At 43.1% G+C, this 13,604-nt stretch overlaps 1 protein-coding gene across 1 annotated transcript in view; it reads left to right on the top strand.

The window, feature by feature from the left end:
- The window catches only part of Mki67 (marker of proliferation Ki-67), a 28,622-nt gene extending 16,236 nt beyond the window's left edge, over nucleotides 1-12,386 (top strand). Inside the window, exons 11-14 of the mRNA XM_034490019.2 lie at nucleotides 599-754; nucleotides 1,605-8,095; nucleotides 8,833-9,255; nucleotides 12,054-12,386. Of these exons, the coding sequence (XP_034345910.1) occupies nucleotides 599-754; nucleotides 1,605-8,095; nucleotides 8,833-9,255; nucleotides 12,054-12,110 (7,127 nt within the window). The 3' untranslated portion in view covers nucleotides 12,111-12,386. The remainder of the gene's footprint in view (nucleotides 1-598; nucleotides 755-1,604; nucleotides 8,096-8,832; nucleotides 9,256-12,053) is intronic.
- Nucleotides 12,387-13,604: the final 1,218 nt, after the last annotated feature.

Here is a 13,604-nt window from a genome sequence, read left to right as displayed (position 1 = left end):
GTGGAGCCAACCAGAGAGGAGCATGACACATGAGCTTTTCAGGAAGCTTCATCATCCATGTGGAGCTATGTCACTACTGCCTTTTTGATGTTAAAGTGAGTAGGGAGGGACGATACTTAGATCAAAGTGTGTGTGTGCATGTGTGTTCTTGATAGGACTGGAAATGATCAGTGCTCTCTCAGTATTCTAAACTATGGAAACATTACTTGTACTTAGGATTTAGATATGAGGAACCTAGGACTTCTTGAGGGTGTAGCGAGGCCCTGGGTCATGGATTCCCAGCTATCAGTACTCTGAGGAGAGGTACTCATGCCTAACTTTTGTCCGCTTGCTGGGGGCTTATTTTTGGGAACTAGTTTAGAAAACTACAGAGGTCAACTAAATCACTGGATTTCTTTTCCCATAGGAGAGAGTTAGAGAAGTTGGCTATATGTGTTGTTGTTGTTTTAATTTTAATTTTTTATGAGCATATTAACAGAAATTAGCATTTTAGTGAGATGGTGCATACCTGGAATCTGAAAACTTCTTTGTCATTTACATTGTTTTGCATGAGGAATGAGATAATGTAAGCCATGTTCCCACTGTTTCCCTTTATCAGGACTAACTGAAATGTTCAAGACTCCAGTGAAGGAGAAGCAGCAGCAGATGAGTGACATGGGCTCCATTCTTTCCAATTTAGAGAATTTGTCTGAAAGACCGTCGCAAGTAACTAATTCAGGAGACACACCCTTGCCCATCACTGCAGAGATTTTAGGTTGGTTTATTTTTCTTTTCCACTGTTAAACTTTGGAATGGAGACTTGAAGATTGCCCTTTTCTTTATAGACAATACTGGGTTTCTTCTCTACAATAGTTTTTCCTGGTGAAATGCCATTTCCACCTTCTTTGTTCTGTTTTCAAGCAGTCTTTCCAATTTTTCTAAACAGTAATCATTGACCTAGCTTGGTAGGAAGTATTGTTCACTCAGTTAATAAGTCTAAATGATGTCTGTATGCTTTAGCTTTTTTGTTCTAAGAGGATAGGGGCACAAACAGTACACTTGTCCTGCCATATTTATATATAGATTACACAAAATAAAAATTATTGCAAGGAAAGAGATGTAACTCGATTGGTAGAGTGGTTGCCTGGTATTCAGGAAACTTTGGGTTAAGCCTATAGCATTGCAAAAACTTTGTATGATGGTATATGGCTTTAATCCCAGAACTTGGGTGGTGGAGGTAGAAAGATCACAAGTTGCTTACATACAGAATTTGATTTGGACCTTAAACATGCACAGTAGAGTCTATTACTTCATTGGTGAATCAAGATAATAAATGTTTCAATGTTGAAGAACAAACATTGCCTGTATTCAGGTCCATGTCACATGTCTTGGCAGGATTTAGAATACCCTTCTTAATGATACTTCACAATGGCTCTTCTCTGTTACCAAATAACATTACATTTAATAGGTTATAAATAGGACAAGGTTGAGATCATCTAGTAACTGCTTGGGAGAAAAGAAGCTAAATTATAGGTTCTTATATACTTTCTAAAGATAAAGTACTAAGCTGGTATTAGGTGGTGAAGATGATACATCTTTTATGTATATTTTTTTGTTTCTTATAGGAGAAAAAGTGTTCTCCAGTACTCAGAATGTAGTAAAGCAGCAATCTGATAGATATTCTGCAAGTCCTACCTTAAGACGGCGGAGCATCAAACATGAAAACACAGTGGAAACTCCTAAGAATGTCCATAACATTACTCCCCTTGAGAAGAAGACTCCAGTCTCTGAGACAGAGCCTCTGAAGACTGCGAGTATGAGCAAGTTAAGGAGATCTAGAGAGCTCAGACATACCCTTGTAGAAAGTATGAATGAAAAAACAGAAACAGTCCTTGCCGAGAGGATCACAGGAAGACATTTAAGGAAGACATTTCAAGGACAAGAAATGGATCAACAGGTGCAGGACAGTGAAAACTCTTCACAAAGATGCAAAGAAAATGGTGAACTAAGTGAAAGTTCAGAAAAGGCATCAGCTAGGAGATCAAGTGCCAGGAAGCAGAAGCCAACAAAAGACTTAATAGTAAGTCAGATGGTCACCCAAACAGCAGACTGTGCTGAGGAACTTCTTGGTCAAGAACAAGGAACCATACAAAACCTAGAGGAATCCATGCACATGCAAAACACATCAATAAGTGATGATCAAGGAATCACAAAACAAAAAATGAACATAGCCGTATATGCAACCAAAGAGAAGCACTGGCCAAAGACCCCTGCCAAAACAACACAACCTCTAGAAGGCCCAGCTGATCTCAAGGAGCACTTTGAAACACCAAACCGCAAAGATGAACTCATAGGTGATGATAAAATTAAAGTCCTTTGCAGATCCCCACAACCTACAGCAGAGAACATCAAAACAAGCACAAAGCCATGGACCAGCACGTCTGGGAAGAAAGTAGACATGAAGGAAGAACTCTCTGCTCTGACAAAGCTTATACATATGTCAGGGGAAACCAGGCATACTTCCAAAGTCTTAGAACTTGAGCATGGGGATATCAAAGCTTTGAAGCAATCTGAAAATGAAGTACTGGCCCCAACAATAACTGGAAGCAAGAGGACTTTACAAAGAGCTAAGGAAAAGGCTCAGGCCCTGGAAGACCTGACTGGTTTCCAGGAACTCTTTCTATCACCAGACCCTGGTGTCAAAATCACAAAAATGCCCCACAAATCTTCACACACAGAACCAGTCAGAACCCCAGCAAGCACAAAAAGACTCTCCAAGACAGGTCTCAAGAAAGTAGATGTGAAAGGAGAGCCTTCAACACTTGGGAAAAGAAAAAAATCACTCGGCAGAGCTGCAGGCACACCAGCACCAGAGCAGGGAGAAAATGACAACACAGCCTTTATGGAAACTCCAAAGCAGAAACTGGATTTCACAGGAAATTCAACAGGACATAAGAGAAGGTCACAGACACCTAAGATCAAAACTCAGCCCCTAGAAGACCTGGATGGCTTCCAAGAACTCTTCCAAACACCTGCTGGTGCCAGTGACCCTGTGAGTGTTGAGAAAAGTGCAAAGATGTCTTTGGAATCTTCACGAGCAGAACCAATCAGAACCCCAGCAAGTACAAAGAGACTGTCCAAGACAGGTCTCAGTAAGATGGATGTGAGAGAAGAGCCTTCAACACCTGGGAAAAGAACAAAGTCACCAGGCAGAGCTGCAGGCACACCAGCACCAGTGCAGGGTGAAAATGACAACACAGCCTTTATGGAAACTCCAAAGCAGAAACTGGATTTCACAGGAAATTCAACAGGACATAAGAGAAGGTCACAGACACCTAAGATCAGAACTCAGCCCCTAGAAGACCTGGATGGCTTCCAAGAACTCTTCCAAACACCAGCTGGTGCCAGTGACCCTGTGAGTGTTGAGAAAAGTGCAAAGATATCTTTGGAATCTTCACAAGCAGAACCAATCAGAACCCCAGCAAGCACAAAGAGACTGTCCAAGACAGGTCTCAGTAAGATGGATGTGAGAGAAGAGCCTTCAACACCTGGGAAAAGAACAAAGTCACCAGGCAGAGCCACAGGCACACCAGCACCAGTGCAGGGAGAAAATGATACCACAACCTTTATGCAAACTCCAAAGCAGAAACTAGAGTCTGCAGGAGATTTAACAGGGCATAGGAAACAGTCCAGAACACCTAAAGCAAAGGCCCAATATCTAGAAGACATCACTGTTTTCCAGGAGCTTTTCCAAACACCAGACCATGCCAATGGCCCATTAGCGGTTGACAAAACCAAAAAAATGTCCTGTAATTCTTCACAACCAGAAAGTGCCATAACCCTAAAGAACATAGAGAGACAGTCCAGGGCAAGTATGAGTAAAATGGATGTTAAAGGTGAACTTTTAGAATCAGAGGAACATCTACAATTAGGAGAAGGTATAGACACACTTAAAATACCCAAAGACAAAGTCATTAGATCACCTAGGAAACCTGCAAAGCGTAAACTGGATCCAACATCTAGGATGCCTGGCAGCAAGAGGATGCGATATTCCTCAAAGGATAACACAACATGCCTCGAGGACCTGAGTGGCTTCCAACAGCTCTTCCAAATGCCAGCCTATGCTAAGGACTCTTTGACCATTGAAACCTCAACAATCCTTACTAGATCACCACAGCCAGGACCAGTTAGAACCCAAATCAACAGAAAGAGTCTTCCCAAGATAAGCCTGAGAAAAGTGGATATGACAGAAGACCTTTCAGTTGTCTCGAAGCAGTCATTGGGTAGAGCCTGCACAGCACCAGTGCAGGAGGATAATAAGTTCAAAACAATTATGGAGACTCCAAAGGAAACACTGAAGACTGCAGCAGATAGAACTGGGCTTACCAGACAGCCACAAACACCTAAGGAAAAAGTCCAACCCCTGGAAGATTATGGTGGCTTCCAAGAACTCTTCCAAACACCACGCTACAGCTCTCATCCACTAATTGGTAACAAAAGAACAAGAATGTCCTTGAAATCTCCACAACCAGGATTTGCTAGAATCCCACAAACCTCAAAGAGACTGGCTAAGACAAGTGTTGGGAATGTCGATGTGAAAGAAATGCTCTCTCCACTGAATGGTCCACAGCCTGCTACAGGGGAGGTTGTACACATACCAATAGGGCCAGAAGAAAATGACAGAGGGAACAAAGGTGTGAAGGAATGCATACCTCAGACACTGGGCTCATCAGGAAGTCGAACTGTCAGACAGAAGCATCGAGGGACACATGAGGAAAGGTCTCAGTTCTCAGGAGACTTATTTTATCTCCCAGAGCTCTTTCAAACACCAGCCAGTGGCAAAGACCCAGTGACTGTTGGTGAAACTACAAAAATGACTTTGCAATCTTCACAACCAGGATATATCAGGACCCCAGCAAGCACAAAGAGACTGCCCAAGACTAGTCTCGTGAAAGTGGATATGAGAGAACTTTCCATACTTGAGAAACAAACACAGTCACGAGGCGGAGCCAAATGTACACCAGCATCGGTGCAGGAAGAAAATGACAACACAGCCTTTATGGAAACTCCAAAGCAGAAACAGGACTTTGCAGAGAACTCAGCAGGGAGTAAGAGAAGGTCTAAGATCAGAACTCAGCCCCTAGAAGACCTGGATGGCTTCCAAGAACTCTTCCAAACACCAGCTGGTACCAGTGACCCTGTGAGTGTTGAGAAAAGTGCAAAGATGTCTTTGGAATCCTCACGAGCAGAACCAGTCAGAACCCCAGCAAGTACAAAGAGACTGTCCAAGACAGGTCTCAGTAAGATGGATGTGAGAGAAGAGCCTTCAACACCTGGGAAAAGAACAAAGTCACCAGGCAGAGCTGCAGGCACACCAGCACCAGTGCAGGGAGAAAATGACAACACAGCCTTTATGGAAACACCAAAGCAGAAACTGGATTTCACAGGAAATTCAACAGGACATAAGAGAAGGTCACAGACACCTAAGATCAGAACTCAGCCCCTAGAAGACCTGGATGGCTTCCAAGAACTCTTCCAAACACCAGCTGGTGCCAGTGACCCTGTGAGTGTTGAGAAAAGTGCAAAGATGTCTTTGGAATCCTCACGAGCAGAACCAGTCAGAACCCCAGCAAGTACAAAGAGACTGTCCAAGACAGGTCTCAGTAAGATGGATGTGAGAGAAGAGCCTTCAACACCTGGGAAAAGAACAAAGTCACCAGGCAGAGCTGCAGGCACACCAGCACCAGTGCAGGGAGAAAATGACAACACAGCCTTTATGGAAACTCCAAAGCAGAAACAGGACTTTGCAGAGAACTCAGCAGGGAGTAAGAGAAGGTCTAAGATCAGAACTCAGCCCCTAGAAGACCTGGATGGCTTCCAAGAACTCTTCCAAACACCAGCTGCTACCAGTGACCCTGTGAGTGTTGAGAAAAGTGCAAAGATGTCTTTGGAATCTTCACAAGTAGAACCAATCAGAACCCCAGCAAGCACAAAGAGACTGTCCAAGACAGATCTCAGTAAGATGGATATGAGAGGAGCACTCTCTCCCCTGAGTAAGCCAATGTGTGCATCACAGAAAGTCATGCACACATCCACGTTTTCAGAAGATCATGGCAGAGAGACCAAAGATGTGAAGGTATTGCTAGCTGAGACGTTTGACCCAGCAGTACATGTTACTCATAGCAAGAGGCAGCAAGGGTTGTGTAAGAAAAGGTCCCAGTCCCCAGAAGACCTGTTTGGTCTTCAGGAGCTCTTCCAAACACCAGGACATAACAAGGATTCAGTGACACTGGACAATCTTGCAAAACTGCCCTGCAGGTCTCCACCACCAGAGCCAATAGACACTTCAGTAGCTTCACGGAGACAGCCCAGAACTGGTCTGAGGAAAGTTCATGTGAAAAATGAACTTTCAGGAGACATAATGCATCCACAAATGTCAGGGGATATCGTGGACTTACCTAGACAACCAGAAGGTGAAGACAAAGTCATTAAAACAAGGAAGCAATCTGTAAAGCGGAAATTGGACACAGCAGTCAATGTGCCTGGCAGTAAGAGGCAAAGAATTACAAGAGCAGAAAAGACCTTAGAGGATCTGCCTGGCTTCCAAGAGCTATGCCAAGCTTCAGGGTTAGTAATGGACTCAGTTATTGTTGACAAAACCACAAAGATGCATAGCAAATCTCCAGAACCTGTGGATACAACTTTAGAGACACAGCCAAGAAGACAACTCAGGAGGAGACTGGGTGTGACTGAAGAGCCCATGTCACAAAGAAAGACTACAAGAGTGGTAAGGCAAACCAGAAACACACACAAAGAGCCGGAAGATGATAGTAAATGTATCGAAGAGTTTAAGGAATCTTCAGCACAGAAAGAAGACCCAGCCATAAGTTTAACTGGCAGGAGGAACCAACCAAGGACAGTTAAGGAGAATACCCAACCCTTGGAAGAACTGACCAGTTCACAAAAGGAAACTGCCACAAGAATGTCTTGCAAATCTCCAAAACTAGAAAAGAAGAAAACCTTAGCAGGCTTAAAACGACAGGTCAGAATACAACTGTTCAAAGTGAGTGTAAAAGAGGAGCCCACAGCACAGAGAAAGCAGCCAGCCAGGGAAACCAGGAGCACACTCAAAGAGCCTGTGGGTGACAGTATAAATGTTGAAGAGCTTAAGAAGTCTACAAAGCAGAAAATTGACCCAGTAGCAAGTATGCCTGTCAGCAAGAGACCACGGAGGGTACCCAAGGAGAAGGCACAGACTCTAGAATTTCCTGGTCTCAAAGGACCAATCCAAACTCTAGGTCACACTGAGGAATCAGCAAGTGATGAAGGACCCACACAAATGCCCTGTAATTCTCTACAACCAGAGCAAGTTGATAGCCTCCAGACTTCACCAAGACATCTCAGGACAAGACATGGGAAAGTAGAGGCAGACAAAGAGCCATCAGCAATAAGGAAGACAGTGCAAACATCAAGGCAAACTATGCGATCCTGCAAGGTCCCTAAAATTGATGACAATGGTACCCAAGCTTCAAAGGCTCCTGTAAAGCAGACAGTAGATATAGTAGCCAAAGTAACTGGCAGTAGGAGGCGGCTAAGGACACATAAGGATGGGGTTCAACCTCTTGAAGTCCTGGGTGACTCCAAAGAACAAATATCAGACCACTCTGAGAAACTAAGACATGACACTAATATCCTTAAGAGCACTCTACAGCAAGAGCCAGACTCAGTAAAACCTCTGAGAACATGCAGAAGAGTGCTGAGGGCCTCTAAAGAGGACCCCAAGGAAGTGTTGGTGGATACCAGAGACCCTGCAGCATTACAAAGCAAAAACAACCCTTTACTGTGCCCCAAGAGGAAATCTGCAAGAGATGGAATCATTCTGAGAACCAGGGCTTTGCGCTCTGTAACACCAAAGCAGGAAGCAACAGATGAGAAGCCTGTACCTAAGAAGCAAAGGGCTGCTTCCAGCAAGAGGCATGTATCACCTGAGCCTGTGAAGATGAAACACCTGAGAATCATGTCAAACAAACTTGACTCAGTGGAAGAGCAGGTTAGCACCATTACAAAAACAGAAGAAATGGAAGCCAAAAGAGAAAACCCTGTCACTCCAGATCAGGTGATGCAGATGGACTTCATGGGTGCTTGTCAGGGAGGGTGTGTTTTGCTGCAGTTATTTGTATATAGCTGGGAGTTTATCCACGTGTAAATATTCATTTCTTTATAGTTTTCATTTATTACCATTAGTAGCTGTAGGCAGTGATCCCTTGGGGATTTGCACAAGGAATAGACTAACTCCTAAATGTCTTCCTCTCTGGAAAAGAGCTGATCAAAAGTGGCTGTAGTAGTTCTCAGGGAGTGAATGAATTGCATGTATCTTTAGTTTGAAGAATTAGTCAGGGAACAGGTGGTCAGTGTAGTTCTGTGTATGTGACTGTATTCTATTAAGGACACAGGTGCTAAGGTTTATATATCCTTGAGAAGGAATGAAACAGGGAGGTTACCATGGCACCCCTCCAAGATTGCAGGGCCTTGTACCTTAATGATCTTTAAAGGACCAGCAGTTCATTTACTGCCTTTATGATGGGCATTCTTCAGTAGTATGAACTGGAGTGTTTTTGATAGTTATTATCATTGACATCCTGAATTTGTAATTTATTAGTAGAGATAATTCTTTTTCCATAGGAACAAAGTAGCCAAGGCATTGCCTTGAATATCATAGATGACTCTTAGTAAATTAATCAGTACAAAATTTGTGGTTTTCTTTTTTTATATTTTTGCTTTTATTTATTTATTTTTTTTTTGATGGATCTTTTAGGTTTAACTAATTTTGTGGTTGTTTTCTCATTCCCTTAGAAAACACCCCAGAGCTCTAGGTACCGAAAGAAAACCAGTGAAAAACGGCCAAGACCCACACTTGATGCATCTGCAGAGAAGGTTGGGATAAAGAAAAATGAGAAGACTATGAAGACTGCCTCCCAGGAGACAGAGCTGCAGAATCCAGATGCTGGAACCAAGACGTCTACCTCTCGGGGCAAAGTCAGTGGGAAAAGAACGTGCTTGAGATCTAGAGGACAGACTGAGATTCCCCAGCCTCGTGAAGCAGAAGATAAAACAAGCAAATCAGGTGCAGAAATTTTGACTCAGAAAGAAAAAGGAGTCTCTGGAGATTCAGATGTTAGGTGTTTGAGATCCAGAAAAACTAAAGTCACTTTGGACAGTGAACCTAAGCCAAGAGTAACTCAAGGTGCCAAGAAAGATGCAAAAACTCTGAAGAAGGTAAGGGCCCTTGCTGTCTTACATTCTAAAACCCAGAACATTCCAATATTTATGCCCAGGTTACAAAGGCAAATAAGGACATGCCAGCAGCCCCTAATATGCTAGTGGAAGAAGCCATCATTCAGGCCACCGACTGTCTTGTGTCTGGTTGGTAATTAATTCCACTTTGAATAGTGAATTTACCTATTGAAGGTTTTGTTCCAGAAGACCTAGCTATTTATATTTAATACCATTTTCTGATGTTTGTGATGTGGCTTCTGATTATAGATGTCATCTTCAGCCTCTCTAGGTGGGCAACACTTAACTAAAACAAAAGTGGGCATGTCTGGACCTCCAAAGATTTCCTTTAAAATGGCTGAATTAGTTGGCTCAGCAGTAGAGAGCACTAACTGCTCTTTGAGAGGAGCCAGGTATGGTTCCTAGGACTCCCATGGCTCCCAGCTATCTGTAACCCCAGTCCCAGGGGATCTGATGCTCTCTTCTATAACCCCAGTCTCAGGGGATCTGATGCTCTCTCTGACCTCCTTAAACACCAGTCAGACATGTGCACATACAAAGGTGAAGGCAAAAAAGATAAAAATTAAAAAGGAATAAATCTGATTTTAAAAAAATAAATAAAAAGGCAGAATAAGTCCAGGATTGTCTGTCTCTTAAGCAAATAAATGGAAATAGGTAAATTCTCCTCAGTGGGAAGTGTGTTGTTTCAGCACCCAAAGCCCACAGTATCTAAGCTAGTAGACTGTAAGTGCTCATGGCTGTCTGTGCTTTGCATCATTCCCAATGGCATGCTTATATTAAGCAGGAGTCTAGGGAAAGCTAAAGATGGGGTGGGCAGTTACTTTTGTGGGAGCGACACATAATTGTTCTCAGCACTCAAGTTGAACCTGAACATACTCTGAACATTCTGAGACAGCTGATGAGATAACGATAATGACAGCCACTCAAGGCAGAGGTGTGCTGAGCTGCCAGTCCTAACCACTTCTAGAGTAAACCAAGAAACATGACTGACAGCGCAAGGAGACCCAGGCTTCCCAGAGGCCATGAAGCATTCCACATAGCTGAGGGATGGAGCAAGAGGCATGAAAATTATTTGATTACAACTTGATCACTAACATTACTGTTGTTATGAATCATAATGTAAATATCTGATATGCATGATATCTGATATGTGACCCCTGTAAAAGGGTTGTTTGACACCCCTACAAAGGGGTTGAGAACCACCGCTCTAGAGTTTGGAAGAGAGGCTCAGGAGAGTAGAGCAATACTCAGGAAGTGGAGGTGGACTTTCTGGAAGCAGAAACTATCTCATGGTGGTAAGCCTTCATTATAGATACCAAGACACACCAGGAACTCAGCCTCATAGGCTTAATAAGTGTATCTTATGTTCCCTCAGAACTCTAAGCACAGATTCATAATCTTCAAAGTAGTACTTTACCAGAATGAAATAGAAAGCATAAGACCTAGTTTTTTGTTGTTGTTGTTTTTGTTTTTGTTTTGTATTCAAATGATCCTGAATACAGCTGCCAAGCCCTGAGGGTGATCAGGTCAAGTCATTGTATCATAGACACTCAGGCCTCTTCTCTTTACTGGTACCCAGCAGACTCCATACACTGACAGGTTTTCCCAGGACCATCTGTTTGTTGTGTTGTCCATAGACCTAAATACACACCCATATGTGGGGTGTGTATTTTCCAGGGGTCCATCCTGCAAGTATGCTGGAAGAGCAAACCTTTCATCTGGTCTATGTGCCTTTCTCATATGTATACAGTAGATCCATGTTAGCATCTACCTGTAATTTTCTAGAATTCAACAGCATTCACGTACCAAGATCTTCTTGTCCATACTGAGCCTCACACTTAGAGTTCCTGTTTTCTGTCTCCTTTTCTTAACTGTCTATGATCACTTCATAAAGCATCACCCTTGGCTTTTCCTAATTTGGATGGGCCTTGTGTTTATCGAGTACCAGAACTTTGGGTAGTTTGCTCTAAGAGCCTATTGTGATCTTTTGCTTTCTATAGATTGGATCCCCGCTTTTAGGTAGATGGGCCTGCCTCCATCTCCCCACTGCCTTAGAGGACCCACTATTCTTTTACAACCAGAGAGGAGACCTCAGGACATAGTGACTGACCTTTGTCTGTGGGAGGTTGGAATATTCTTTTACAACCAGAGAGGAGACCTCAGGACATAGTGACTGACCTTTGTCTGTGGGAGGTTGGCTTTAGGACACTTAAGTTTTCATCTAGGCCACATTCAATTTTTCTGAATGATGTTTTCTAATTAGTGAACCACGTACAGTGATGGAGAACTTGTATATGTTAGAAAGTTGTGAAAGAGCACAGTGTCTGTTTAAAAAACTAAGTAAGAAACCATTTAGGAAGAAACAATCTTAAGGTAAGCATTGTAAAAGTAATTTCCAGCTTTAATTTTTCTTTTTAAAAAACACTTTGTTTTTGTTTTTTTTTAATGTATAGTGAATGTTTTGCAGTATGTATGTATGTGTGTATGTGTGTGTGTGTTCTCGCTCGCGTGTATGTATATACCATGTGCCTGCCTACAGAGGTCAGTCAGAAGAGGGCATCTGATCCCCTGGATGGTAGTGAGCCACCATTTGGCTGCTGGGAGTTAAACTTAGGTCCTTTGTAAGTGCAGAAAGTGTCCCTAGATACTGAGCCATCTCTCCAGCCCCTTAAAAGAGACCTGAATGACTCCTAATAAGGACGAGGGGTTCATCGAGTTGAGCTGGTCACAAAAATTGTTCCTTCACATTATTTAGGAGTTGTATTTTTCTTCCCAAACAGGATGAAGACATTGTATACACCAAGAAGTTAAGAACAAGAAGTCACCAGAAAAGTTAAACTATGTTGCAAAGACATTTAAGAAGGAAAAATCAATTTGTCTTAGTGATAAATTCCAGTGTGATTTTTCACCTGCAGTGTAAAGGTGAACTGTAAATAATACTGCCCGTGTTTAAGGAAGGAAGCTTTGGGCTTTCCTGGTCATACTCTCTTCAAGCTCCAATGGAGACCATGAAGGAGATCACTAGGGGTCTCAGAGCAATTAACAGTTTAATGTTTAGGGTGAGCAGGCAGAAATGTAGCCCTCTGTCCTACCCAATAAAGCTCTGAAATTCACTGCCTCGTGTGGCCTCTCTGAGCAACTTCAGCTGCTCCTGTCTGCCGTCATAACGGAGGGGAAGGAAGTGTTCCTCCACCCATTAAACGTTAGTTGTGCAGTTCTATCAGCAGAGCTTACACAGGATAACTGTACGATGGAGCATTTGGTTTGTAATTCATAACCATTAGTCATTTATACAAGTAAGCCTGATCCTTTGGGCCTTTGCTAGAAACGCCTGACAAGGATGGCTGCTGAGCTCACCTTCAGGGGCACAGGTTGCTATATTAAAGAGTGGTTGGTGCCTGTGCTTTTCATTAGGCATCTATATTGAATGAGTTGGCTGCCTTGTCTATGGAACCTTTTCTTTTGGAGAGTATGCCACTCTAGTCTCCTATTCTAGCTTCTGCTTTTTCTCTTTTTTGTTTTGTTTTTGTCTTTATTTTGAGACAGGGTTTCTCTGTGTAGCTCTGGCTGTCTTGGAACTCACTCTGTAGATCAGGCTGGCCTTGAACTGAGAAATCCGCCTGCCTCTGCCTTCCAAGTGCTGGGATTAAAGGCATGCACCACCACTGCCCGGCTCTAGCTTCTGCTTTTATCATGTGCTTTCTCTGACCTCTTGCCTGGCAGCATGGGGCCATCCTGGTGTCTGGATGCTTATTTTCCAAGTCTCACTTTAACCCCAGATCATAGTCATAACATATATCTCCACTGCTCATTTGCATATGCAACTTTGTACTTTGCACTCTGCCTGCTAGTCCCCTTTCTGTTTTCCAACAGTAACATATCATCATTCCAGATATCTCTGCCCAGTGCTAGAAAACAGGCTTCAGTGTGCCCTAGAAACTGGTCAGCCATTGCCATAACCTTCACTTCTCCATCCCATCTGAGATACAGCTGAGTGTACAGGGGAAAACACTGAGTGAAGACAGGGATTTGGCATTTTGGGTGAGTCTAGGAGTTCTGCCATTGCATCTAACTCAGGAATTCTGTAATCAAGGAATGGCAACTCATTATTCATAAGGGGACAGTTGAAGGTTTATAGGGTGGGTGACAGTGGAGCTGGCAAAAGAGATTGTGCAGAGCAGAAGGCACAGGAAGAGAGAGCCCTTCTTACCTGTTAGAGGGTGTGAGGCATGAAAGTGTCCTTAATTGACTCGAATCCTAAAGTCAAACAAAGTCTTTGAAGTAACAGGAGCCTTGGCTATGAATTGTTCTGATGTGGAATTAGAAATGTC

This window comes from Arvicanthis niloticus, chromosome 1 (assembly GCF_011762505.2).
Source record: "Arvicanthis niloticus isolate mArvNil1 chromosome 1, mArvNil1.pat.X, whole genome shotgun sequence".
Classification (NCBI taxonomy): Eukaryota; Metazoa; Chordata; class Mammalia; order Rodentia; family Muridae; genus Arvicanthis; species Arvicanthis niloticus.
Note: the sequence above shows the minus strand (reverse complement) of the source record. Positions and strands in the feature narration are given on the sequence as shown.